Source organism: Protobothrops mucrosquamatus, unplaced genomic scaffold (genome assembly GCF_001527695.2).
Source record: "Protobothrops mucrosquamatus isolate PMUCROS unplaced genomic scaffold, P.Mucros_1.0 scaffold4258, whole genome shotgun sequence".
Classification (NCBI taxonomy): Eukaryota; Metazoa; Chordata; class Lepidosauria; order Squamata; family Viperidae; genus Protobothrops; species Protobothrops mucrosquamatus.
In genome coordinates, this window is record NW_015390176.1 from 4672 (window position 1) to 29939 (window position 25268).

A 25268-nucleotide genomic window follows, 5' to 3' on the forward strand; every position below is an offset into this window, starting at 1 on the left:
CAGCAGGGGTTTGGTCCTTGTGCCTCTAACAAGGACGGCAATAGGCTGGGATAGAACAATGCCCAAGCCAGCGTAGACGTCACTGTTTCAATAGTGTAATACAGGCTGGAGATTCCAGCACATTCCAGGACAGCGCTATTTGGGACTTTGTCATGCCAGGTGATGCCGAGAATACGTCGGAGACAGCGCATATGAGTGGTGTTCAGCTTTCTCTCCTGCCGTACATGAAGGGTCCAAGACTCACTGCAGTACAAGAGTGTGCTCAAGACGCAGGCTCTATAGACCTGGATCTTTGTACCTGGATCCAGGTCCATGGAGATGTAGTACCATTAAATGTACTGCAGTTTATGCTGTCGAAATAGCATACTGCCTCTGCTCCAAGCAACTTCCTTGTGAATTCTTTAGATGATCTATGCTGGATTTGAACCCAGAACTTTCTTCTACCAAAGGTTAATCATAAGTTTTGCTTCCAATATATTGGGATTTTTAAAAGGGGGTCTTTTCTTCCGGTCATACAACAACTATGTGTCTGGTTGGATAAAATTCAGGGAATTAATTGTGCCAATTTCACCAACTGTGCTGTCCTTGAGATAAGTACACAGATGTTCAGAGCTGCTGGAAGAGGAGAAGGCAACTGGGTTGAACATGGAGGAAAAATGTGCTTTTAGCACTGGATGAGCTGCAAATATGCAAAAAAAAAAAAAGGAGAATAACTTCTCTTACATACATTTATGGAGAGAAAAACGTTTTAAATATGCCATAACTGTGAAATCAAGTAAATTTAGATCTAGTTGTTTTTCGAATCTTCCCCTGTGAACTTGGCACCTCTAGGGATAAAAAAAAAATGCCTTCACTCTGAAGTTGCACTTACTCAGAACAAACCGAGTGCAAATTTATGCACGCTCTTCCTTCTCGGAGTGTTTAAAGCTGAGGTTTGATATCAAATGTCTGAAATATAAAAGCATTCATTTCCTTCTACCAATCCCTTTTGTCATTTAAATAGACCAATTTGCACCCACTGATATTTAAGCATTACGGAGGAAACTGCCGACCAAAATATTTCTCTGTCTTGGATCACTATAGCAACTGTATTCTTCATTAAAAGCAATCGAAGTGCATAGAGTCATCTGTCTCCCCAGAAAGTGGTATTAACATTAGATTTGAGGTGTTCTCCTCACATTCCAATAATTATAAAGGAATCCTTCCTCCCTCCCTCCCTTTCTTTCCTTCCTTCCTTCATTTTTCCTTCCTTCCTTCCTTCCTTCCTTTCCTCCCTCCCTCCCTGCCTCCCTCCCTCCCTTTCCTTCTCTTTCATTTTTCCTTCCTTCCCTCCCTGCCTTTCCTTTTCTTTCCTTTTCCTTCCTTCCTTCTTCCCTTCATTTTTCCTTCCTTCCTTCCCTCCCTTTCCTTCTTTCATTTTTCCTTCCTTCCTTCCCTCCCTCCCTCCCTCCCTTTCCTTCTCTTTCATTTTTCCTTCCTTTCTTCCTTTCTTCCCTTCATTTTTCCTTCTTTCCTTCTCTCCCTCCCTCCCTTTCCTTCTTTCATTTTTCCTTCCTTTCTTTCCTCCCTCCCTTCATTTTTCCTTCCTTCCCTCCCTTTCCTTCTCTTTCATTTTTCCTTCCTTCCTTCCTTCCTTCCTTCCTTCCTTCCTTCCTTCCTTCCTTCCTTCCTTCCCTTTCTTTCTCTTTCATTTTTCCTTCCTTCCTTCCTTCCCTTTCTTTCTCTTTCATTTTTCCTTCCTTCCTTTCCTCCCTCCCTCCCTTTCTGCCTCACTTCATTTTTCCTTCCTTTCTTCCTTCCTCCCTCCCTTTCCTTCCTTCCTTCCTTCCTTCCTTCCTTCCTTCTTCCCTCCCTCCCTCTGGACAAGTCGTAAGTCACTTTTTTCGCATCTCTGGTAACACTAAGTGATCACTAAACAAATAGTTGTAAATCAAGGATTACCAACGCAGGGGGGAAATGCATCAGCCATAGCTTTTGAACATTCATATAGCACTGTGAACATTGGGTACAGTGTTGACCACCCGTTGAGATCGTTAAAAAGCAACTGGACAGATCCTAAAGAATAAGGCTAATGATTCCTAAGCTTGATGGGAGTCTTCTACCTCTGCAACCACGAATGGTAAACCTTGAACATCGGCTGTGATGATGGATGTTCCCCTCTTGTTCATCCTTGCAAGATTCCCATTTGCACTCCTTGCAGACCGCTGATCATTTGCCTTCTTTTTAGAGAGGCGTTGAGGCCACTTGGAGGTTGACCTGTGTCCTCAAGGTCACCTGAGTGGTGCAAATGGGTGTGGAGCCTTCTTGGAACTGCTGAAAGGACTGTGTTGTAACCTGGAGATACATGATGTCGTATCCCTCCTCCTCTGTTGAGAAAGGGATGGTCAGTATTGACGTAGATGGCCTCTTTGACCCCTCCTTCAAACCAGCGCTCCTCTCTGTATAAAATGTGGACTTTGTTGTCTTCGAAAAAATAGCCTTTGTTTTTTAAATGCAGATGGACTGCTATGTCAAAATTGAACAGCCCTCTTTCAACAGAGGGGGAGGGGTACAACATCATCTACCTCCAGTCTACAACACAGTCCTTTCAGCAGTCCCAAGAAGGCTCCACACCCATTTGTACCACTCAGCGGACCCTGAGGACACAAGAAAACCTCCAAGTGGCCTCAACGACCCTCTAAAAGAAGGCAAATGACTGGCGGTCTGCAAGGACTATAAATCCTTCCATTCCCCACCATTCCAGTCAGAGCCGAAGAAGCTTCTTGGATGAGAAACGAAACAACTTCAAAGAAAAACAAGAAGGTCCATTTGCCTCCTGAAAAAGCACCTTAGCAAGAACCAGGACCTGGAGGATAGAGAACCTCCACAGACATTGAGCTATGCCTTTTGGGATGAACATCCTTCAAATGGCGTGGGAGCATGAACAGATTTCCAGAGAACATCGCAGACTCCAGGAACTATTTGTGCTTCAGTTTGAGATGCAGACAATCCAGACTCATTGCCAACAGCTTGCACCCATCTTCAACGGTGAAGAGACCTAGGGCTGAAAACACCCATTTGCACCACTCAGGTGACCCCAAGGACACAGGTAAATCTCCAAGTGGCCTCAATGACTCTCTAACAGAAGGCAAATGACCAGCTGTCTGCAAGGAGTATAAATCCCTCCATTCCCCACCATCCAGTCCGAGCTGAAGAATCTTCTTGGGATGAGAAGCGAAATGTCTTCAAAGAAAAAACAAGAAAGTCCAGTTGACTTTTGAAAAAGCACCTTTGGGTCAACCATGAATTAGAAGACTGAGAACCTCCATAGACTTTATTTGGATATTCAAGCTGGAGGTTGACATTGCCCACCTAGCAGTTTGAAAGCATGCAAATGCGAGTAGATAAATAGGTACCACTTCGATGGGAAGTTTACAGTGTTTTGTGTGCTTCGGTGCATCATCATCATCAATCATCATCATCATCATCATCATCATCATCATCATCATCAGGTTGGAAGGGATCTTGGAGGTCATCTAGTTCAACCTCCTGCTCAGGCAGGAAACCCTATACCATTTTGGACAAATGGCTGTCCAGTCTCTTCTTAAAAACTTCCAGTGTTGGAGCATTCACCGCTTCTGGTGGCAGGTTGTTCCACTGGTTAATTGTTCTAACTGTCAGGAAATTTCTCCTTAGTTCTAGGTTGCTTCTCTCCTTGGTTAGTTTCCACCCGTTGCTTCTTGTCCTGCCTTCAGGTGCTTTGGAGAATAGCTTGACTCCCTCTTCTTTGGGGCAGCCCCTGAGATACTGGAACACTGCTATCCTGTCACCCCTAGTTCTTATTTTCACTAGTCTAAATGTGCCCAATTCCAGCAACCCTTCCTTATATGTTTTAGCCTCCAGTCCCCTGATCATCTTTGTTGCTCTTCTCTGTACTCTTTCCAGAGTCTCAGCATCTTTTTTACATCGTGGTGACCAAAACTGGATGCAGTATTCCAAGTGTGGCCTTACCAAGGCATTGTAAAGTGGTATTAACACTTCACGTGATCTTGATTCTATCCCTCTGTTCATGCAGCCTAGCACTGTGTTGGCCTTTTTGGCAGCTGCAGCACACAGCTGGCTCGTATCTAAGTGATTGTCCACTAGGACTCCGAGATCCCTCTCATGACCATGGAAATGTCTTCGGACAAAGCTGTCTCCCTCGGCCCAGAAACAGAGATGAAATCGTCCCCTAGAGTCCGACATGACTGGACAGGCAAAACCCTTTACATTTACCTCATAAACCCAACACCTTTTATACTGCTTCACCCTTCTTCTGCGAAAGCAATCTTACGGCGGACTTCATCGGCCGCCAGAGGGTAATTTAATTTTGCAGGTCAAGGCAAAGTGGATTTTTATCTTGTTTGAGTTTCTCAAAATATATATGGATTTCTTGTTAAAGCTTTTGAGGAGGGACGGGGTGTGGGTGGGAAAAATCAATCCAAAGCACCGAAAGCATCTCTTTTGATTTTTTTTTCTCGACAGAATCATCTCATTTCAATGGTTTTTTTAAGCAAACTGGACATGGCAGCCGAGCGTTTCTTTTCTTTTAGTCCGTTTAGACCAGAGGTAGGTAACCTTTTATGACTCGTGGACTTCAACTCCCAGAATTCCTGAGCCAGCATGAGGGAAACTTTGGGCCCTTCATGACTGGTGGACTTCAACTCCCAGAATTCCTGAGCCAGCATGAGGGAACTATGGCCCCTTCATGATTTGTGGACTTCAACTCCCAGAATTCCTGAGCCAGCATGAGGGAAACTATGGCCCCTTCATGACTCGTGGACTTCANAATTATGGCCCCTTCATGACTCGTGGACTTCAACTCCCTGAATCCCTGAGCCAGCATGGGGAAACTATGGCCCTTTCATGACTTGCGGACTTCAACTCCCAGAATTCCTGAGCCAGCATGAGGGAAACTTTGGCCCCTTCATGACTCGTGGACTTCAACTCCCAGAATTCCTGAGCCGGCATGGCTCAGCTTGGAAACCTTTCCCTTTCCCCTCAGCGTGGCTGGCTCAGGAATTCTGGGAGTTGAAGTCCACGAGTCATAAAAGAGCCCAGGTAGCCTACCCCTGGTTTAGACCTATTACAAACAACTTCGTGATCTCCCGTGACGTTCCCATTCGGTTTTAAGCAAATTAGATTGAAATAAACCATTTAATAAAACAATACCTCTTTGGAGACGAGACTGGTACTTCCACAGAAACGTGCCTGTGGTTTTCTCTAGCAATAATATAGAAGTGATGGGACCGTTTTCTGGTCCATAATAATTATCATTATTATTGTTTGTGGGGTACTCACTAGTCTCTAAGCTTGGTTGTTTTCTTGCAGAGGTTTCATTACCTAGCTACCATGGGTAGAAAGGATAATGTTACTTAGTTTGGTAATGAAATGTCTGCAAGAATACAACTTGTAGAGCCCACAATCCTCCTCCTCCTTTTCCTCCTCCTCCTTTTCTCCTCCTTCTTCTTTTCTCTTCCTCTTCCTTCTCTCCATAAACTCCATTCCCTTCTAAGACTGATTATGTCACCTAGTTGGGTCATGAAACATCTGCAAGAAAACCACCAAGTTTAGAGAGCACCAAGGACCGCACAGTCCTCCTCCTCCTCCTCCTCCTCCTCCTCCTCCTCTCCCCAAATCCCACTCCTTTCTAGCACTGATGATGTCACCTAGTTGGGTCATGAAACGTCCGCAAGAAAACCACCAAGTTTAGAGAGCACCAATGACCCCACAGTCATCGTCGTCGTCCTCCTCCTCCTGCTCCTCCTCCTCCTCTACAGAAACTCCATTCCCTTCTAGCACTGATGATGTTAACTAGTTTGGTAATGAAATGTCTGCAAGAAAACAACCAAGCTCAGAGACAACCCCCCCAAGGACTTCACAATTCAACCCTGAGCCTACAAATATTCTCTTTTATCAGTATTATTATTATTACTATTATCTTTTATTCATTAAACATGAACCTCAGTCAACTGAACATTCAAGTTGGCTGGCGCTGACTGTTGACACGGGTTGCTGCCAGCATCCTAGGTGTCAACCAGGTACCTCCTTAAAATGTAAGATGTTCCGAGTAGCACAGTTTTTTGTAACATTGCTGGAGTTATTGCAGGAAGCTGCAGTTTCTTGATGTATTTTGCAAAGTTTTTGGACATAGTTCCCAGTGCCCCGATGATGATGATGATGATGATGATGATGATGATCTTCTTCTTCTTCTTCTTCTTCTTCTTCTTCTTCTTCTTCTTCTTCTTCTTCTTCTTCTTCTTCTTCTTCTTCTTCTTCTTCTTCTTCTTCTTCTTCTTCTTCTTCTTCTTCTTCTTCTTCTTTCCTTCTCCTCCTCCTCCTCCTCCTTCTCCTCCTCCTCCTTCTTCTCCTTCCTTCCTCCCCATTCTGGTGTTTTGGGTGGACATAACTGGGAAAAGATGGTCCTTCAAACTACAAGGAGAGAGCCAACACAGAGAAGGCCCTTCTTTTTGGTCTCACTAGGTGGACCTCCTTAGGAGAGGGGACCCATAACATCCCCTGCCTCCCCATTCTGATGGGTCAGGTAGATATAACTGGGGGAAAAAAAACAGTCCTTCCAATAATAATGCTAGCATTTTCTCTACACCGTTCGCCTTGTGCTCTCAAGATAACGTATTATACCCGTCCAACTTTCTGTCCTTAGAGATATTGATTATGAAGCTTTCACAGGGATCACAATTTATCAGACAGAGCAATTTTTCCAAAGCTGCAGATTTTTTTTTTTTTTTACTCTTTTCGACTTGCCATTAAAGGGAAGAAGATGCAGCAGACAAAGGCAACGGGACCCCTTACAGCAACTTGGTTATTAAAATCAATTGCAAAAAAAAAGAAGAAGAAGAAGGAGTTGGCAAAATACAATTTAAAGAGTCAGCATAATAAATAAAATTCAGACGTGCAAGTATTTGTATAATGAGATCTGTTTTCAGAAAGATTACAAAGCCCTACGAAACCTTGAGGGGGAAAAAGAAGAAGCTTTAGGGGTTTGACATATTTAAAGGTAATATGAATGCAGGGAGAGAGAGAGGGAGAGGGAGAGGGAGAGGGAGAGAGAGAGAGAGAGAGAGAGAGAGAGAGAGAGAGAGAGAGAGAGAGAGAGAGAGAGAGAGAGAGAGAGAGAGAGAGAGAGAGAGAAAAAAAAAAAAAAAAAAAAAAAAAAAAAAAAAAAAAAAAAAAAAAAAAAAAAAAAAAAAAAAAAAAAAAAAAAAAAAAAAAAAAAAAAAAAAAAAAAAAAAAAAAAAGAAAATAAAATAAAATAAAATAAAATAAAATAAAATAATAAAATAAAATAAAATAATAAATAAAATATAAAATAAAATAAAATAAAATTGATTGCATCCTTTTGAACTCCCCGACTGACAGGCATGAAGTTCAACCCAAATGAAACATGTAAGCTACATGCCAGATATTCATAATCAACTTGGCAAGCTGTGGCTTAATTGGAAGGAAACATAAGCAAAGATTATGTTTGATTTTTTTTTCTTTCTTTCTTAAAGTAGAAAAGCTGGCTCTCAAGACAAGGTCCAAGAAGAAGACAAATACCATCTCATCAAGTAACGTTGCATCTCTGACAAAGAAAGGATGGGATTAAATGTTAAATCACGAATTGAAAGATACAGATGAAAGCAAGTTGGCAGAGAGAGAAGGAAGGAAGGAAGGAAGGAAGGAAGGAAGGAAGGAAGGAAGGAAGGAAGGAAGGAAGGAAGGAAGGAAGGAAGGAAAGAAGGTGGATGAAATCCAGAATGCCTGCAAATTCTGCTCTTTGATGGCCACGATTCCACCAATTATATATCCTTGACAACTGGATGAAACATCAACAGTGTTGGAGCATTCACCGCTTCTGGAGGCAGGTTGTTCCACTGGTTAATTGTTCTAACTGTCAGGAAGTTTGTCCTTAGTTCTAGGTTGCTTCTGTCCTTGATTAGTTTCCAAACTTTACTTCTTGTCCTGCCTTCAGGGGCTTTGGAGAATAGCTTGACTCCCTCTTCTTTGTGGCAGCCCCTGAGATATTGGAAGACTGGTGTCATGTCCCCCCTCGTCTTTCTCTTCATTAAACTAGACCTACCCAATTCCAGCAACCGTTCCTTATATGTTTTAGCCTCCATCCCCTAATCATCTTTGTTGCTCTTCTCTGTACTCTTTCTAGAGTCTCAACATCTTTTTTACATCGTGGTGACCAAAACTGGATGCAGCATTCCAAGTGTGGCCTTACCAAGGCATTGTAAAGTGGTTTTAACACTTCACGTGATCTTGATTCTAATTCTCTGTTAATGCAGCCTAAGACTGTGTTGGCTTTTTTGGCAGCTGCAGCACACGGCTGGCTCATATTTAAGTGATTGTCCACTAGTACTCCGAGATCCCTCTCACAGTTGCTACCATTGAGCATACTATACCTGTACATTTGGTTTTTCTTGCCTAAATGTAGAACCTTACTTTTTTCACCATTGAATTTCATAAAAATATTGTTCTTCACACTGAATCTGTGTTCTTGAAAATTCTAGATGATGGACATATATATATATATATATATTTGGGGGGTGGGGGGAGGAAGTATATAAGAAATGGGTTCCTTACTTTTTTGACGGTCTTATCTGGTTCAAGAGCGATGTCTGGAATGTTGGCATCAACCATCAGAGAGAACAAGTTCAAAATCAAGTTGGAATATCTGTGGAGAAGAAAAGGCCAATTAAGCAATGAATATAAAGTGTGTAATGTCCCAAAGTTGCTTATTCAAGAGACAACTGGACATCCTTGCTTTTCTTTGAAGACGTTTCACTTCTCATCCAAGAAGCTTCTTCAGCTCTGACTGGATGGTGGGGAGTGGAAAGATTTATACTCCTTGCAGACAGTTGGTCATTTGCATTCTTTTAGAGGGTCGTTGAGGCCACTTGGAGAATATAGGAGAAAAAAACCCATCAGGACCAGATTCAGCAGTCCATCTGCATTTAAAAGACAAAGGCCGCTCTTTTGAAGACAGCAAAGTTCATGTTTTGGACAGAGAGGACTAATGGTTTGAAAAAGGGGTCAAAGAGGCCATCTAGGTCAAGACTGAACAGGCCTCTCTCAACAGAGGGGGAGGGATCCGACATCATCTATCTCCATTCTACAACACAGTCTTTTCAGCACTTCCAAGAAGGCTCCTCACCCATTTGTACCACTCAAGTGACCCTGAGGACATTTAGATTAAACCTCCTGGTGGCCTCAACGACTCTCTGAAAGAAGGCAAATGACCAGCTGTCTGCAAGGAGTACAAATACTTCCATTCCCCACCATCCAGTCAGAGCTGAAGAAGCTTCTTGGATGAGAAGCAAAATGTCTTCAAAGGAAAAGAAAGCAAGTCCAGTTGCCTCTGGAAAAAGCACCTTTGGGACAACCATGACCTGGATGATGGAGAATCTCCACAGACAAACTGTGAAATGCAAAACGCAAAGCTTCTGCTGGTCAAATTCATCACCTGTCTCAAAATCAGGACTATCTTTTCTCCAGAAGAAAATGAGTGTGACTGCTATGACTGAGGAAAAAAAACACACCCGAGACCAGCAGAGATATTTTACAAAAACAAAAGACCCCTAGTCCTTCTTTTCATTAAATGTGTGCTGGAAGGGACCTTGGAGATCTTCTAGTTCAACCTCCCACACAGGGGCAGGAGACCTCATATCATCCTGGTCGAACACTTGTCCAGTCTCTAAAACCTCCAGTCATGGAGCATCCACAATTCTAGGAGGCAAGCTGTTGCAGTGATTAATTGTCCTCACTGCTGGGAAATTCCTCCTTATTTCCAGGTTGGATCCCCCTCTGAGGGGCTTCCACCCATTGCTTCTTGTCTTGCCCTCAGGTGCTTTGGAGAATACGTCGGATTCGTCTAGATCAGAGGTCCCCAACCTTTTGGACACCAGGGACCGGTTCGGCGGAGAGGTTTTTCCGCGGACCGGAGGGTGTGTGGTTTTGTGTGCTGCCTGCATCCCACAGATGGAGCTTCGCTTGCTTGTACGGACCGGTTGCTGGCATGCTGCGGACCGGTACTGGTCCATGGACCGGGGATTGGGGACATCTGCTCTAACTAACACATTTGAAGCCTCATCTCCCCCCCACACCCCTTTACTCTAAAGATAAAAACAATAAGGCACGTAGCTGCTGCCAGGTTTTCACTCTTGACAGCCAGGAGCTCACTCCACTGTGCGGAGCTCGGAGCTCGAACCCGGGCTACCAGCGTCAGGGACCCCTGTTTTAGATTACAGAATACAGTTGGAAGGGACCTTGGAGGTCTTCTAGTCCAACCCCCTGCTCAAGCAGGAGACCCTATACCATTTCTGACAAGTAGCTGCCCGTTCTCTTCTTAAAAACCTCCAGTGATGAAGCACCCACTGTGATGGGAGTTAGATAGAGATAATAATATTGTTAATAGTGTGTGAATTCAGAGCTTTTGAAATAAGAGAGGATAAGGAATGGTGGGTTGGAAAACAGGAGGGAAAGCCTGCATTTCAAACTAATTGGAGAATGTGATTTATGACTGTTAATTAGAGGAGGGAATTGTGCTTGATACTGTGTGCTAAGGGGAGGGGAATCCAGATTTTGGCTTGGACTATGTAAGTGCCGATGTGTTGCTGCTCAAATAAAAACCCTTTAAGGTAAACAATGCCTTGAAGTTCTTTGAAGAGTTTCATATGTCGGAACCATAACACCCACAACCTCTGAAGGCAACTTCTGTTCCACTGGTTGATTGCTCTCACTGTTAGGAAATTTATCCGTAATTCAAATTTGCTTCTCTCCTTGGTTAGTTTCCATCCATTGTTTCTCCTCTTGCTGCTTCAGGTGCTTTGGAGAATAGTTTGACCCCCTCGTCTTTGTAGGAGCCCCTCAAATATTGGAAGACTGCCGTCCTGTCACCCCAAGTCCTTCTTTTCATTAAACTACTAGACATACCCAATTCCTGCAACCGTTCTTCATATGTTTTAGCCACCAGCCCCTTCATCATTCTCGTTGCTCATTCTTGTTGTTTACTATATCTGTTAAAACACTTTCTCTCCTTAATTTTTCTGTAAGCACTCAGTGAATATGCGCACTTAAGCCTTTAATGCCTACCCTCAGGTTGAGAAAATAACCATTCAGACTCTCTCCCAGCCTGCAATAATTTATTGGAAGCTTTATCCGGCATCTTGGTATCCTGGCAGAAGGATTTATAGCATTTATTGCCGCCATGTGCCATCTTGTGTTCTGATAGGAGCATTTCATCTGCTTTTCTGAATTGTGTTGTTGTTTTTTTTGTTTCCTCATTGTGATGAAACACAGGTTTGATTCGGAAAAAGGGGGAAGAACATCAGGGATTTTTAAATACGTTAAAATACATGCATTTTAGCAGCAGAAGGGACTAAACGGTTACTCCAAAGCTGGAGGTTGACCTAGTTTGTAAAAAAAACAAAACAAGATGGGGTGGAATGTAGTCTGGATTCCCCTCCCTTCTGGGAATCCAGACTACATTCCACTCCATCTGGGTTTTTTTACAAACTAGGTCAACCTCCAGCTTTGGAGTAACCATTTAGTCACTTTTGCTGCTGGTAGTAAAGAGGCAGCAAAGCATGGGAAGTTTAGTAGGAAGGAAGAGAGTTAAAATGGCCTTTCCCTCGCGATTCTCAGGGAATATCTGAAATTTTATGCAAATAACTGCTTTAGTTTGACAAGATCCTGTCAATAAAAGAAACTTTCTCAGAAGGAACTCCATGTGTCTTTCTTGATTCTTATGAGAGATCTTCTGGTGGAGAAGTTTGAGATCTCCAGGCCTCGACCCTACACGCTCAACAATTCCAGTAAAACTCCAATTTGTGGTTTCCAATCCAGTACCCCACATTCCAAAACCACTCAGGCCTGGTAAACCTGGTTAAACATAGAAAACTGAAGAGAACAGATGGTTATTGTAGGGTCCTTGGTGCTCTCTGAACCTGTTGCTTTCTTGCAGATGTTTTGTCACCTAAGTAGCATCATGGGTGCTAGAAGGAAGTGGGGTATGCTCTCCACACTGATGATGTCACCTAGTTGGTTCATGAAACACCTGCAAGAAAACAACCAAGCTCAGAGGGCACAAAGAACCCCACAGTCCTCCTCCTCCTCTTCTCTTCAAAACCCATTCCCTTCTAACACTGATGATGTTACCTAGTTGGGTCATAAAACGCCTGCAAGACGACAACCAAGCTCAGAGGGCACCAAGGACCCTACAGTGACCCTCAGGGTCACCTGAGTAGGTGTGCAGATGGGTGTGGAGCCTTCTAGCACACCCATCTGCACCAATCTGAAAGGATTGTATTGTAGATAGATCACCCATCACTCAGGTGACCCTGAGGACATAGATAAACCTTCAGGTGGCCTCAATGACTCTCTAAAAGAAGGCAAATGACCAGCTGTCTGCAAGGAGTATAAATCCTTCCCTTCCCCACCATCCAGTCAGAGCTGAAGAAGCTTCTTGGATGAGAAGCGAAACGTCTTCAAAGAAAAACAAAGGAAGTCCAGTTGCCTCCCGAAAAAAAAAAATCACCTTTGGGACAACCGTGACCTGGATGACGGAGAACCTCCACAGACACTTAGCTACGCAGTTTGGGATGAACCTCCTTCGGATGGTGCGGGAGGATGAACGGATTTCCAGAAAACATTGCAGACTCCGGGAACCATTTGCGCTTCAGTTTGAGATGCAGACAAGACAGACTCATCCCCAAGAGCCTGTCCTTTCTTCAACAGGGAAGGGTTGGGAAAACATCCTGCAGCCCAAGAAGGTCCCACGCCCATTTGCACCTCTTAGGTGACCCTGAGGACACAGGTACATCTCCAAATGGCCTCAACGACCCTCTAAAAGAATGCAAATGACCAGCGGTCTGCAAGGAATATAAATCCTTCCATTTCCCCACCATCCAGTCAGAGCTGAAGAAGCTTCTGGGACGAGAAGCGAAACGTCTTCAAAGAAAAACAAGGAAGTCTAGTTGCCTTGTGAAAAAGGATCTTTGGGACAACCCTGACCTGGATGACTGAGAATCTCCGTTTCTTTCCTCCCCTTTCCTCCCAACCCTGCTTCAAGTGAATTCCGCGAGCCTGCCTTTGAAGCGCATTTCCTTCCCATTATTATCTTTAATATTCCCCACTTTCCTGCATTTTATTCCCCATACATCATAAAGCACCCATAAAGATGTCTAGCCCTTTGCATTCCGCTCAGCACAGGCAAGCAGGAGACGGAGACAAGCTCGGTGGCATTTTTACATTAGCCGTCATATATCAAAGGCAATCAGGCTGCAAATGTTAGATCCAAAATGCTTTTCACCTTTTTGGAATTAGTTTCCAGCTCTCAGCTACCTCAGGACCGTGAGTGAATGCAGTTCATCAGTGGAACAACCTGCCTCCAGAAGCTGTGAATGCTCCAACACTGGAGGTTTTGAAGAAGAGACTGGACGGCCATTTGTCTGAAATGGTATAGGGTTTCCTGCCTGAGCAGGGGGTTGGACTAGATGACCTCCAAGGTCCCTTCCAACTCTGTTATTCTATTCTATTCTATTCTATTCTATTCTATTCTATTCTAATTAACCAGTGGAACAACCTGCCTCCAGAAGCGGTGAATGCTCCAACACTGGACGTTTTTAAGAAGAGACTGGACAGCCATTTGTCTGAAATGGCATATCATTTCCTGCCTGAGCAGGGGTTTGGACTAGATGACCTCCCAGGTCCCTTCTAACTTTATTATTATTATTATTATTATTATTATTATTATTATTATTATTATTATTATTATTCATGTGGAAAATTTCTGCCCATCTTGTGGTGAGACGAGCTGCAAAGAAATTTAAGGACTAAATAAAAATGCACAGACAAAATAAATTTGACCTCACCCTCTCTTAGCTACATTCTCTTCCCTGATGGCGTGCAGATAGTCCTTGACTTAGGATCGCAGCTCAGCCCAAAATTTCCATTGTTAAGCAAGGCAGTAATTAAGTAAGTTTTTGGGTCGTCTTTTACAACCTGTTTTGCAACAGTTGTGAGATGAATCGCTGCAGTTGTTAAGGAAATCTTACAGTCTCCCCTGTTGATTTTGCTGGTCCGAGGGCAGCTGACAATAATGTGGAATTACTTTTCCATACCCTTTTTCTGTAATGAAGGTTCAACGTTTCTGACAGCCTTTCCTTCTACCACTAAGCAGGTTTAATCATGCTTAGTTTTTCTCCAAATCACTGAATTTGGCTAGTTCAGGGATCCCCAACCTAGGGGAAGCGGTCCACTACCAGGCAGGCCAGTACATGCATGCGTGTGCATGCACTCATCCCCACCCGCAGACACATTTGCGCATGCACGCGTGGCTAGTGGCGGCTATCGCCTGCACGCCTGCACAAAAGGTGCCGCTAATGCACACGCAGGTTGCACGCATGTGGGGCTAACAGCAGGGGCTAGTGCAGTGATGGCAAACCTTTTAGAGACCGAGTGCCCAAACTGCAACCCAAAACCCACTTATGCATCATCTGGTGCCGGGTGGGTGTGGCCCATTGGCTGGGTGCGGCCCATTGGGTGGGCGTGGCCCATCGGGTGGGCGTGGCTGCGGTGGTAACAGCAGACTGGGTGGGACTAAAAAGTTCAATCAATCAATTCCAACTGTGCGAGATCTTTTTTTTTCCCGCGAGAAGTTGAAATTGATTGATTGAACCTATTTTTTTTTTTGCACATGGCGGCGGAGGCCTAAAGCGAAAAAGTTTTATAAAACCCAGCTGAAGGCCTAGGACTGGGGCGACGGCACGTGTCCCCACAGAGAGGGCTCTGCGTGCCACCTCTGGCACCCGTGCTATAGGTTCGCCACCACGGGGCTAGTGCCTGCAGGCATGTGCAAACAGGGCCGATAGCTCCATGTGGGTTGCGTGGCCTGTTTGCACATGCACACGGGGCTAGCAGCGGCGGCTAGCGCCTGCATGCCTACACAAATGGGGCCGCTAGCCCCGTGTGGGTGCACATGGCCACCTCTGTGAAATATCTCTGAAAGAACGACCCAATAGGTTGTGGGTTATCGAAAAACAAAATTCTAACCTGCGGAGATGAAGGAACGCCGTGTAGCACTGCTTCCGAAATTCCTGGTATTGTTCGCTCTGCGTCCCTCCCATGCCTTCTACCATTTCCTTATTCAGCTTCATGGGTGGCGGAAGAGGCTTCGGATCACGTCCCAGAATGTAGCCGAAATCAATGTGGAAAAGTTTGCCTGCGTTGAGAACGTCAGAAAAAAAAGCAAAAACAAAAACACTACAGATTAGATTTATGGCTGGCAGGGAATTTACAAGGTTTCGTTCTCTCTTTACTACTTAGAATAACAGAATCAAAGAGTTAGGAAGGAACCTTGAAGGTCTTCTAGTCCAACCCCCTGCTCAGGCAGGAAACCCTATACCATTTCAGATCAATGGCTGTCCAGTCTCTTCTTAAAAACTTCCAGATGGTTGGGGGTAAATATGCTGACTCTCTAAACCACTTAGAGAGGGCTGTAAAGCACTGTGAAGTGGTATATAAGTCTAAGGGCTATTGCTATCAGTCATGCGGTACTTCTTGCCCTGTGCACACACACCCTTACAGTCACAACGGCCCTGAAAAAAGTGACTTATGTCCGTTGTTCACACTTACGACCATTAGAGCATCCCCAGGGTCACACGATCAAAATTCGGACGCTTGGCAACTGACTCGTATTTATGAATGTTGCAGCGTCCCGGGGTCATGTGATCCTCTTTTATGACTTTCTGACAAGCAAAGTCAATGGGGGAAGCCAGATTTACTTAGCAACTGTGTCCCCAGCTTAACAACTGCAGTGATTCACTTAACAAGTGTGGCAAGAAAGGTGATAAAAAGGGGCAAAACTCCCTTAACAAATGTCTCAACTAGCAACAGAAATGTTAAGGCTCAATTGTGGTCCTGCCTTGAGAACTACCTGTACAGGGATAGATTTAGATTTAGATTTTTAGATTTTATTAGATTTATACCCCGCCCTTCTCCTGGCGGACCCAGGGCGGCTTACAGCAAGCTAAAAACAGATAAAGACCTTACAAACACCATTTTAAAATACAATTAAAAGAAATATTAATTTTGCCGTTTCATTTAAAATTTTGTGAACACCCAATATAAAATCAAATTAAAATCCAATCTAAAATACCCCTCAGGCCAGCCCCGCTAGCTGGAATAGCCATGTCTTGAGGGCGCGGCGGAAGGAGGGGAGATCCGGGATGATAGTAGGACATGCCCAAACTATATGAGTTATTGAATTCAACCTGAATTCTGAAATGGTATAGGGTTTCCTGTCTGAGCAGGGGGTACTAGATGACCTCCAAGGTCCCTTCCAACTTTATTATTATTGATCATCACACAGTCAGCCAGATGTTCAGACTGGACTTGGCATTTTGTCTACCTATCGAGTCCTTACCAAGGACCTGGGATAGGCAGATGTGGATGTTTGATGGTATTACAGATCTCGTCGCAGGATGGAGGCAGTTCCTAGTAAGGCCGCCTTTTGCAATTGACTAATGGTGAATTTGTCAATGCCGATGATGGTGTTCAAGTGGTGCTCCAGTTGTTTTGGGATTGCACCCAAGGCGCCTATTACTATTGGTACTACCCTTGCTTGCTTTTGCCACAGTCTTTCTATTTCTATTTGCAGGTCTTTGTATTTTGTGATCTTCTCCAGTTCTTTCTCATCTATTCTGCTGTCTCCAGGTACTGCCACGTCCACTATCCAGACTTTTTTGTCTTTCTTATCGACAATTGTTAAGTCCAGGGTGTTATGTTGCAGGTGCTTGTCTGTTTGAATTCTGAAGTCCCAGAGCAGTTTAATTTTATCATTTTTATCTTTATCATCATCATTATTATTATTATTTATTATTATTATCATTATTATCATCATCATCATCGTTGTTGTGGTGATGATGATGATGATGATGATGATGATGATGATGATGATGATGATGATGATGATGATGATGATGATGATGATGATTATTATTATTATTATTATTATTATTATTATTATTATTATTATTATTATTATTATTATCTTGCTCAAAAGCCGTCAGATAGATACTTTCCCACTTGGCTGGACCCAACTTCCTATACAAACATATTTCATCCTGCATTCATTTATCTAACAGAAATTCCCAGCATCAAGTCTGCACAGTTTGATTTAAAGATGAGATTTTAAAAAATAAAAATAAAAAAAATAAGCAGAATCCCAGAAGAATCAACCCTGCTGTACCATATGGAACTGCCTTAGGTTACGTCCCCTATCGCTCAAAAAAAACGGTAAAAGGATATTACTCACACGAAGCGCAACACATTAAAAAAAAAAAAATGTTTTAAACCAGCAGGCTCTGATCTATGTTGTAAAAAAAAAATCACACGAGTTATTTAATTACGGACATTTAGAGAGCTTCTTCTCACTGCTAATTTATGTTGAGCCTGTCTTCACGTTGAGTCTAAAGATGCACGCTTTTTATAGGAGGGGGGGGGAAAAAAGGAAGACAACAGAATAAGTCCGGAGAGACTGTAATTATACTTCTTATCCAGCTCGGTATGGAGGGAATCAGAGGCGTTAATTAATCTGAGACATATTTGCATATGTAACTGGTACGGTCGGTCTTGTGCACCAACACATTTCAAAAGGCATCAGATCAGCAAGAATGAGTGTCAGAGTGGTGGAAAAAAGTTAAACAAGAGCCTCCATTCTTAATAAGTGGTTTGTCTGGAGCTTCTCAGTCATCCAGGTCATGATTGTCCCAAAGCACCAGAGGGCAGGACAAGAAACAATGGTTGGAAACTGACCAAAGAGAGAAGCAACCTGGAATTAAGGAGAAACTTCCTGACAGCGAGGACAATCAACCAGTGGAACAGCCTGCCACCAGAAATCGTGGGCACTCCATCACTGGAGATTTTCAAGAAGAGACTGGACAGTCACTTGTCTGAGATGGTATAGGTTCTCCTGCTTGAGCAGGGGGCTGGACTAGAAGACCTCCAAGGTCCCTTCCAGTTCTGTTCTATTCTATTCTATTCTAAATTCTTATTCAGAATTTGCCTTCGTGTATCTTTTATCAGCTTTTTTGTTCTTTACAGAAAGAACAGGTCTTGATCTTCTATGCAACATCCTTTCAGCTATTTGGAGTATTTTTCTTTAGTCGTCTCAAAATCAAACACTGCTTGCCCTTATGGTCTCTATTAAGTTTCTAGTCCTCTGCCTCTTCTAGGTACAGATTTCTCTAAATCTTTCTTCAAGTGTGGTGCTCAGAGCTGGATACGGGACCTGGACTGGGAAAGTCAAAATCTACCTCTGAATTCTTTTTATTCAAATTCAACCTCAGTTCATGGGATAACACCCCATGTATTCCCTCATTTTTCTGTCGTGTCCCATCAAACATTCTAATTTTCCAAGTGTTGGAAACACACAATTCTGGATTGCAGATCTAGAATCTTAAACCTTTTGCTCCAATTCATTCAAATCCAAATCTATCATTCGAAACCCAGGAGCATGTTTTAATCCAAGGATCTCCAAACTTGGTAATTTTTAAAACTGGTGGACTTCGACTCCCAGAATTCATCAGTCAGCCATGCTGACTGGGGAATTCTGGGAGTTGACGTCCACAAGTCTTAAAGTTGCCAAGTACTGGTGGAGGAATTCTGGGAGTTGAAGTCCACAAGTCTTAAAGTTGCCAAGTGCTGGCGGAGGAATTCTGGGAGTTGAAGTCCTCAAGTCTTAAAATGGCAAAGTTTGGAGGAGAAACGACGAACAAATGGACTTTTGAAAACTATCAAATGAGGGCCAGCGCTGCCTCTCCATGATATATCTTTTTTTATACACATTTTATTGGTTTTTTAAATTTTAACATCAAAGTGCTCAGGAAAACACCGTGGTGAAAGGGTAAGCAATCATAACAAAACAAGTCATATATATATAACTAAAATTAATACCTTAAAAAAAAATCCCCCCTCTCTTTCCTCACATGATATAAATTTAACCTAGGTTCACAAATTGTCATCCTGGTTTAAGAAATTCAATTGTGGTGCTCTCCCAGCAGGCCATGCCCGATGGAAGAGGCCACATTAAGAATTAACATGCTGCATTTTCTACAAACCACTGAAGCATAAGCCATCTCTTCCCTTCCAAGCTCCCCGTTGCCCGCTGTGTAAATTCACCTTCCGGAGAGATCTTTTTAAGCATGCTTTTATTTATTGAGACATCCATAAGGCAACCTGACTCTTTCCGACTCTACAGGGCATAAAGAATACAAAATACAAATCATTTTGTCATTTTGCTAGGCATCTGGATGCAGAAGTTTATTTATTTATTGGAGAGGAGTTTGGTGCAATCTGGGACTATAATTTCTTCTTCTGCCTTCCTTCCGATAGACCAGACCAGGGGTAGGCAACCTTGGCTCTTTTATGACTCGTGGACTTCAACTCCCAGAATTCCTCAGCCAGCCAAGCTGAGGGGAAAGGGAGAGGTTTCCAAGCTGAGCCATGCTGGCTGAGGAATTCTGGGAGTTGAAGTCCACGAATCATGAAGGGGCCAAAGTTTTCCTCATGCTGGCTCAGGAATTCTGGGAGTTGAAGTCCACGTCATGAAGGGGCCATAGTTCCCCCATGCTGCCTCAGGAATTCTGGGAGTTGAAGTCCACAAGTCATAAAAGAGCCAAGGTTGCCTACCCCTGGACCAGACTTATATATGTTAACAGGAAGGAATTGTACAAAAAAAAAAAGAACTTATAAGAAAGAAAATCGGCTAGGGAAAAAAGAAAAAAGTCAGATTAATATCATAACTGAAGATCCGATGGAAAGGAGAGAAAAACCCCTTTATTCAATCTGAATAAAATTATGTTCACTACCTAATTAACTGCGACTAATAAATGCTTATTAAACATGCACTGTGTTTTGAAAGCAGCAGAGTGTATAATAGCGGCTACGTTTGTCGAAAAGTCTTTTAACAATCTACAACCCAGGCATATAATTAACAGATCTTGAAACAGTGTGTGTGTGTGTGTGTGTGTTGCTCCGCGTGTAAAAGAGTCTGTCAAGGGCCAATTAGCGATGTTATTTTATAAGGAACAAATTAGGCAGATTGGAAACGATGCCGGCTTTATTATCCATCCTTTTAGGAGGTTTATTTTTCTTGGGCCCATCTGCCTGCCGGCGTCTCTGAAATGCTGGCTTGGATGACTTAGCCGCAGTGATCAAATTGTCGTGGCAAATGTTTTTCGAACGGCTGACACCAGTTGTGCTCAATGTGTGTTTATCGTCTTTTCACAATGATTAAATCTGCATAACGCGGTGAATCTGGTTTCTCCATTAATCCGCTCACTGACCTGGAAGAAGACGCCAGATCACGAATTAAGTTAGNGAAATGCTGGCTTGGATGACTTAGCCGCAGTGATCAAATTGTCGTGGCAAATGTTTTTCGAACGGCTGACACCAGTTGTGCTCAATGTGTGTTTATCGTCTTTTCACAATGATTAAATCTGCATAACGCGGTGAATCTGGTTTCTCCATTAATCCGCTCACTGACCTGGAAGAAGACGCCAGATCACGAATTAAGTTAGAGCCACCAAAAGAAAAATGTGTTAAAACTAACCATGTTTTGACACAATTTTGAAATGCAGGTTTGAAAAGGGTCCAGTTTTTGAGGGCTGCGTGAACATAATCAGGAGGTTGATCTGTATTCGCAGGGTCGTCCGAGTGGTGCAAATGGGTGTGGAGCCTTCTGGGAACTGCTGAAAGGACTGGAGACAGATGATATCGTATCCCTCCTTCTCTATTGAGAGGGATGTTCAGTTTTGACCTAGATGGCCTCTTGGACCCCTCTTTCAAACCAGCGGTCCTCTCTGTCCGAAATGTGGACTTTGCTGTCTTCAAAAAAGTGGCCTTTGTCTTTTAAATGAAGATAGACTGCTGAATCTTGTCCTGATGGGCTTCTTCTCCAATATTCTCCAAGTGGCCTCAATGACCCTCTAAAAGAATGCAAATGACCAGCTGTCTACAAGGAGTATAAACCTTTCCATTCCCCCACCATCCAGTCAGAGCTGAAGAAGCATCTTGGATGAAAAGCGAAACGTCTTCAAAGAAAAACAAGGAAGTCCAGTTGTCTCATGAAAAAGCAACTTTGGGACAACCCTGACCTGGATGATTGAGAAGCTCCATAGATTTCTCGGTTGGATTTTTTTTTTTTTTTAACAAGCTTCCACCCATTTTCCTTTTCCTGCCCTCAGGTGCTTTGAAGAATAAATCAAAACTCTCTTCCCTGTGACATCCCTTCAAGTATTTGAAGATTGCATCAGATCTCCCCTAAACCTTCTCTTTGTTAGGCTAGACTGGGGGTAGGCAACCGTAGCTCTTTTATGACTCGACAACTTCAATTCCCAGAATTCCTGAAGCAGCCACGCTGAGGGGAAAGGGAGAGGCTTCCAAGCTGAGCCATGCTGGGTCAGTAATTCTGGGAGTTGAAGTCCATGAGTCATAAAAGGGCCAAGTTTGAAAACCTCTGCTCTAAAGGTACAAACCAGTAGTTCCACCCTCCCGTCTCTGGTTGGCTGTGCAGTTGATTTGGATTCTGAGGGGTTCGTAGGCTGGTTGAAGGTCGATATGTCTGTTGATGGAAATAATAATAACAACAACAACAACAATAATAATAATGTTGGAAGGGATCTTGGAGGTCATGTAGTCCAAGCCCCTGCTCAGGAAGGAAACCCTATACCAGTGATGGCGAACCTTTTAGAGACTGAGTGCCCAAACTGCAACCCAAAACCCATTTATTTATCGCCAGGTGCCAGGTGGGCATAGCCCACTGGGTGGGTGTGGCTGTGATGGTCATGGCAGACTGGGTGGGTGTGGCCAAGGTGGGCATGATTACTTCGATGTTGCTCATGTGGAGGGATGCCTGTGGGGGCCGGGCAGGGTTGGGGGAGATCCAGGGGGTCTCTGGCAGGTGGGGCAGTGGGCAGGAGGCTCATCGTCGGGATGAGGCGAGGCAAGGCGAGGCAGGGCGGGAGTGCCATTGTCACAGGGCAAGGCGAAGCAGGGGCCGGGGCGGCTGTTGCCTGACATCATTGGCCCCAGCACACAGAGGCCACTGAGCGCATGGGTGCTGGGATGCATCCGGCCATATGGGACCTTGGCGAGTTAGTGGGCGGCTGGTTGAAGGACGGTTGCCATCTCCGGGGCACGGCGCGCGTGCCTACTGAGAGGGCCCTGAGTGCCACCTCTGGCATGTATGCCATAGGTTCGCCACCACTGCCCTATACCATTTCAGACAAATGGCTATCCAGTCTCTTCTTAAAAACTTCCAGTGTTGGAGCCTTCACAGCTTCTGGAGGCAGGTTGTTCCACTGGTTAATTGTTCTCACTGTCAGGAAATTTCTCCTTAGTTCTAGGTTGCTTCTCTCTTTGGTTAGTTTCCATCCGTTGCTTCTTGTCCTGCCTTCTGGCGCTTTGGAGAATAGCTTGACTCCCTCTTCTTTGGGGCAGCCCCTGAGATACTGGAAGACTGCTGTCATGTCCCCCCTCGTCCTTCTCTTCATTAAACTAGACATCCCCAATTCCAGCAACCTTTCCTTGTATGTTTTAGCCTCCAGTCCCCTAATCATCTTTGTTGCTCTTCTCTGCACTCTTTGTAGAGAGTCTCAGCATCTTTTTTACACCGTGGTGACCAAAACTGGATGCAGGATTCCAAGGGTGGCCTTACCAAGGCATTGTAAAGTAGTATTAACACTTCAAGTGATCTTGATTCTATCCCTCTGTTAATGCAGCCTAGCATTTGCTTGTGGAGTGCCAGGCTCTGATGAACTGACAAGCATGGCGGGTGGTAGTGTGGCCGATGATTTTTGCCTTGCTCCAATTGAACTGCTGCCGTTTGGCGTCGGTGTGGGTAGAGATTAAGGATTTAGGATCGTGGAGTTTGACTGCCAGACGATGTTGGTGGATCCTGGTTTTCAATCGACGTGATGTTTGTCCAACGTAGAATTGGCTGCAATCGTTATAGTTGATTCTGTAGATTACATTGTTTCTGTATATTTATTAGATTTCTTCATTAAATTTATCATCATCATAGTTAACTCTCAGCCTTTAGTAGATTTCATCTTTAGTAGAATGGGCTTAGATCCTGGAGACCACAGGGCCATCTGCTACAGGTAAAAGTTGACTATTCTACACAAATAAATTTGCAAAATATGCTGAGTGTTCCTACCTCTTATGGAAATAAAACAGGTGGGATCAAGGTATGTGCCTTCTCCGTTCACACCAGAGCACTACAGTACCTCCACTCACATACACAGCTATCTTTACAACGACTCTGTTTTAGAATTTTAACCCCCTGGTTTCGTTGCATTGGATCAGCTGAGCTTATTTATCAATTTCATCCTTTGATCGCAATTTTATCTTTTCTGTGTTTTACCCACAGCCCGAATCACACAACAGGGTGGCAGGGAAATTGTATAACATGAATAACAATAGCATAATAAAGCACTGAGCAAAATGTAAATGCACTGCAAATGGTTACTGGCTGAATGCTACAATCATCCCATTTTATTAAATTATTAGGACTGTTAATTTACAAGTTATGCCTTGTTAATTCTGCCTTCTATACAAAGTCCTTAGATATTTTTTTTTTAATACTGTGTGGCTCCAATATTTCCAGGGTATTTTATAACCTGTGTTAAAATTGCTTTAACAAGCCTTGGCCCTCGTAGGCAAAGACACACCATTTCAAAAGGACATCATTTTATTGCACAGTGAAGATGTCCCAACATTTACCCTCCCCCCCCCAAAAGTGAATTTTTTTACCTGTCTTGGTGAGCAGAAGGTTATCCAGATGTCTGTCTCCAACTCCAAGTATATATGTGATCACACAATATCCAGCTGAAAATAAAAACGTAAAACAAAATTAGCATTACTCTCACGTTCAAACTCCTGAGGATAAAAACTAAACTGAGGCAAGATAGATTCTTATGTCAGAAATCTGTGGAAACCTTGCTAGCACTGATGAAGTTACCTAGTTGGGTAATGAAACATCTGCAAGAAAACAACTAATCTGTGAAAGCATCAAGGATCCCACAGTCCTACTCTTCCTTCTCCTCCTTCTCTTCCACCACACCATAAACACCACTCTCTTCTAGTACTGACGATGTTACCTAGTTTGGTAATGAAACATCTACAAGAAAACAACCAAGCTCAGAGAGCACCAAGGAACCCCCAGTCTTCCTCTTCCTTCACCTTCTCCTCTTCCTCCTCCTCCCTGCAAGCCCCCACTCTTTACTAGCACTGGCCATAACTGTTACCAAGCAAGGGTTGTTTTTGTTTCTTTTAGGAAAACCCTACTCAAAACATAGGTAGTTACTTCCATGTCTTCTGAACTTCAGACAGACCCATGGAAGTGTTCGCTAAGGCTCACCGCAACTCTTCACATAGGTGTCCATAACTTCCGCACTTATGCCATGGGGCCCGGTTTCGCTCGGCGCGTGTTTCCGGAAGAAGTTCTACAAAAGCAAGATGGCAGGTTTACAGGTGGTCCATGACTTGAAAAGATATTTGGGACCAGAACGTCCATCATTAAGTCGTTCCAAAGGTGCTTTTTCAGGAGGCAACTGGACCTTCTTGTTTTGTTTTGTTTTTCCTTTCAAGACGTTTCACTTCTCATCCAAGAAGCTTCTTCAGCTCTGACCGGATGGCGGGGAATGGAAGGATTTATACTCCTTGCAGACAGCTGGTCATTTGCATTCTTTTAGAGGGTCGTTGAGGCCACTTGAGGGTTTTATGAACGGATTTCCAGGAAACATTATAGACTACAGGAACCATTTGAGCTTCAGTTTGAGATGCAGACAACACAGACTCATCCCCAACAGCCTGCACTTGTCTTCAACAGTGAAGGGACCAAGGGCACAAAACATCCTGCAGCCATGACTCCACACCCATTTTCACTTCTCAGGTGACCCTGAGGACACAGGTAAACCTCCAAGTGGCCTCAACGACCCTCTAAAAGAATGCAAATGACCAGCTGTCAGTTATTGTTGTTAGTTGCGAAGTCATGTCCGACCCATCGTGACCCCATGGACAATGTTCCTCCAGGCCTTCCTGTCCTCTACCATCTTCTGGAGTCCCTTTAAGTTCATGCCTACTGCTTCTGTGACTCCATCCAGCCACCTCATTCTCTGTCGTCCCCTTCTTCTATTGTCCTCAATCTTTCCCAGCATTGGGCTCTTCTCCAGTGAGTC

At 43.8% G+C, this 25268-nt stretch overlaps 1 protein-coding gene across 1 annotated transcript in view; it reads right to left on the minus strand.

Annotated features, from left to right (window-relative positions):
- Positions 1-8610: 8610 nt before the first annotated feature.
- The window catches only part of LOC107298756 (phosphatidylinositol 3-kinase catalytic subunit type 3-like), a gene marked incomplete at both ends in the record, with an annotated part of 29904 nt that continues 13246 nt past the window's right edge, over positions 8611-25268 (minus strand). Inside the window, 4 exons of the mRNA XM_015828120.1 lie at positions 8611-8701; positions 15079-15247; positions 23842-23916; positions 24449-24533. Coding sequence (XP_015683606.1) covers positions 8611-8701; positions 15079-15247; positions 23842-23916; positions 24449-24533 — 420 coding nt within the window. The remainder of the gene's footprint in view (positions 8702-15078; positions 15248-23841; positions 23917-24448; positions 24534-25268) is intronic.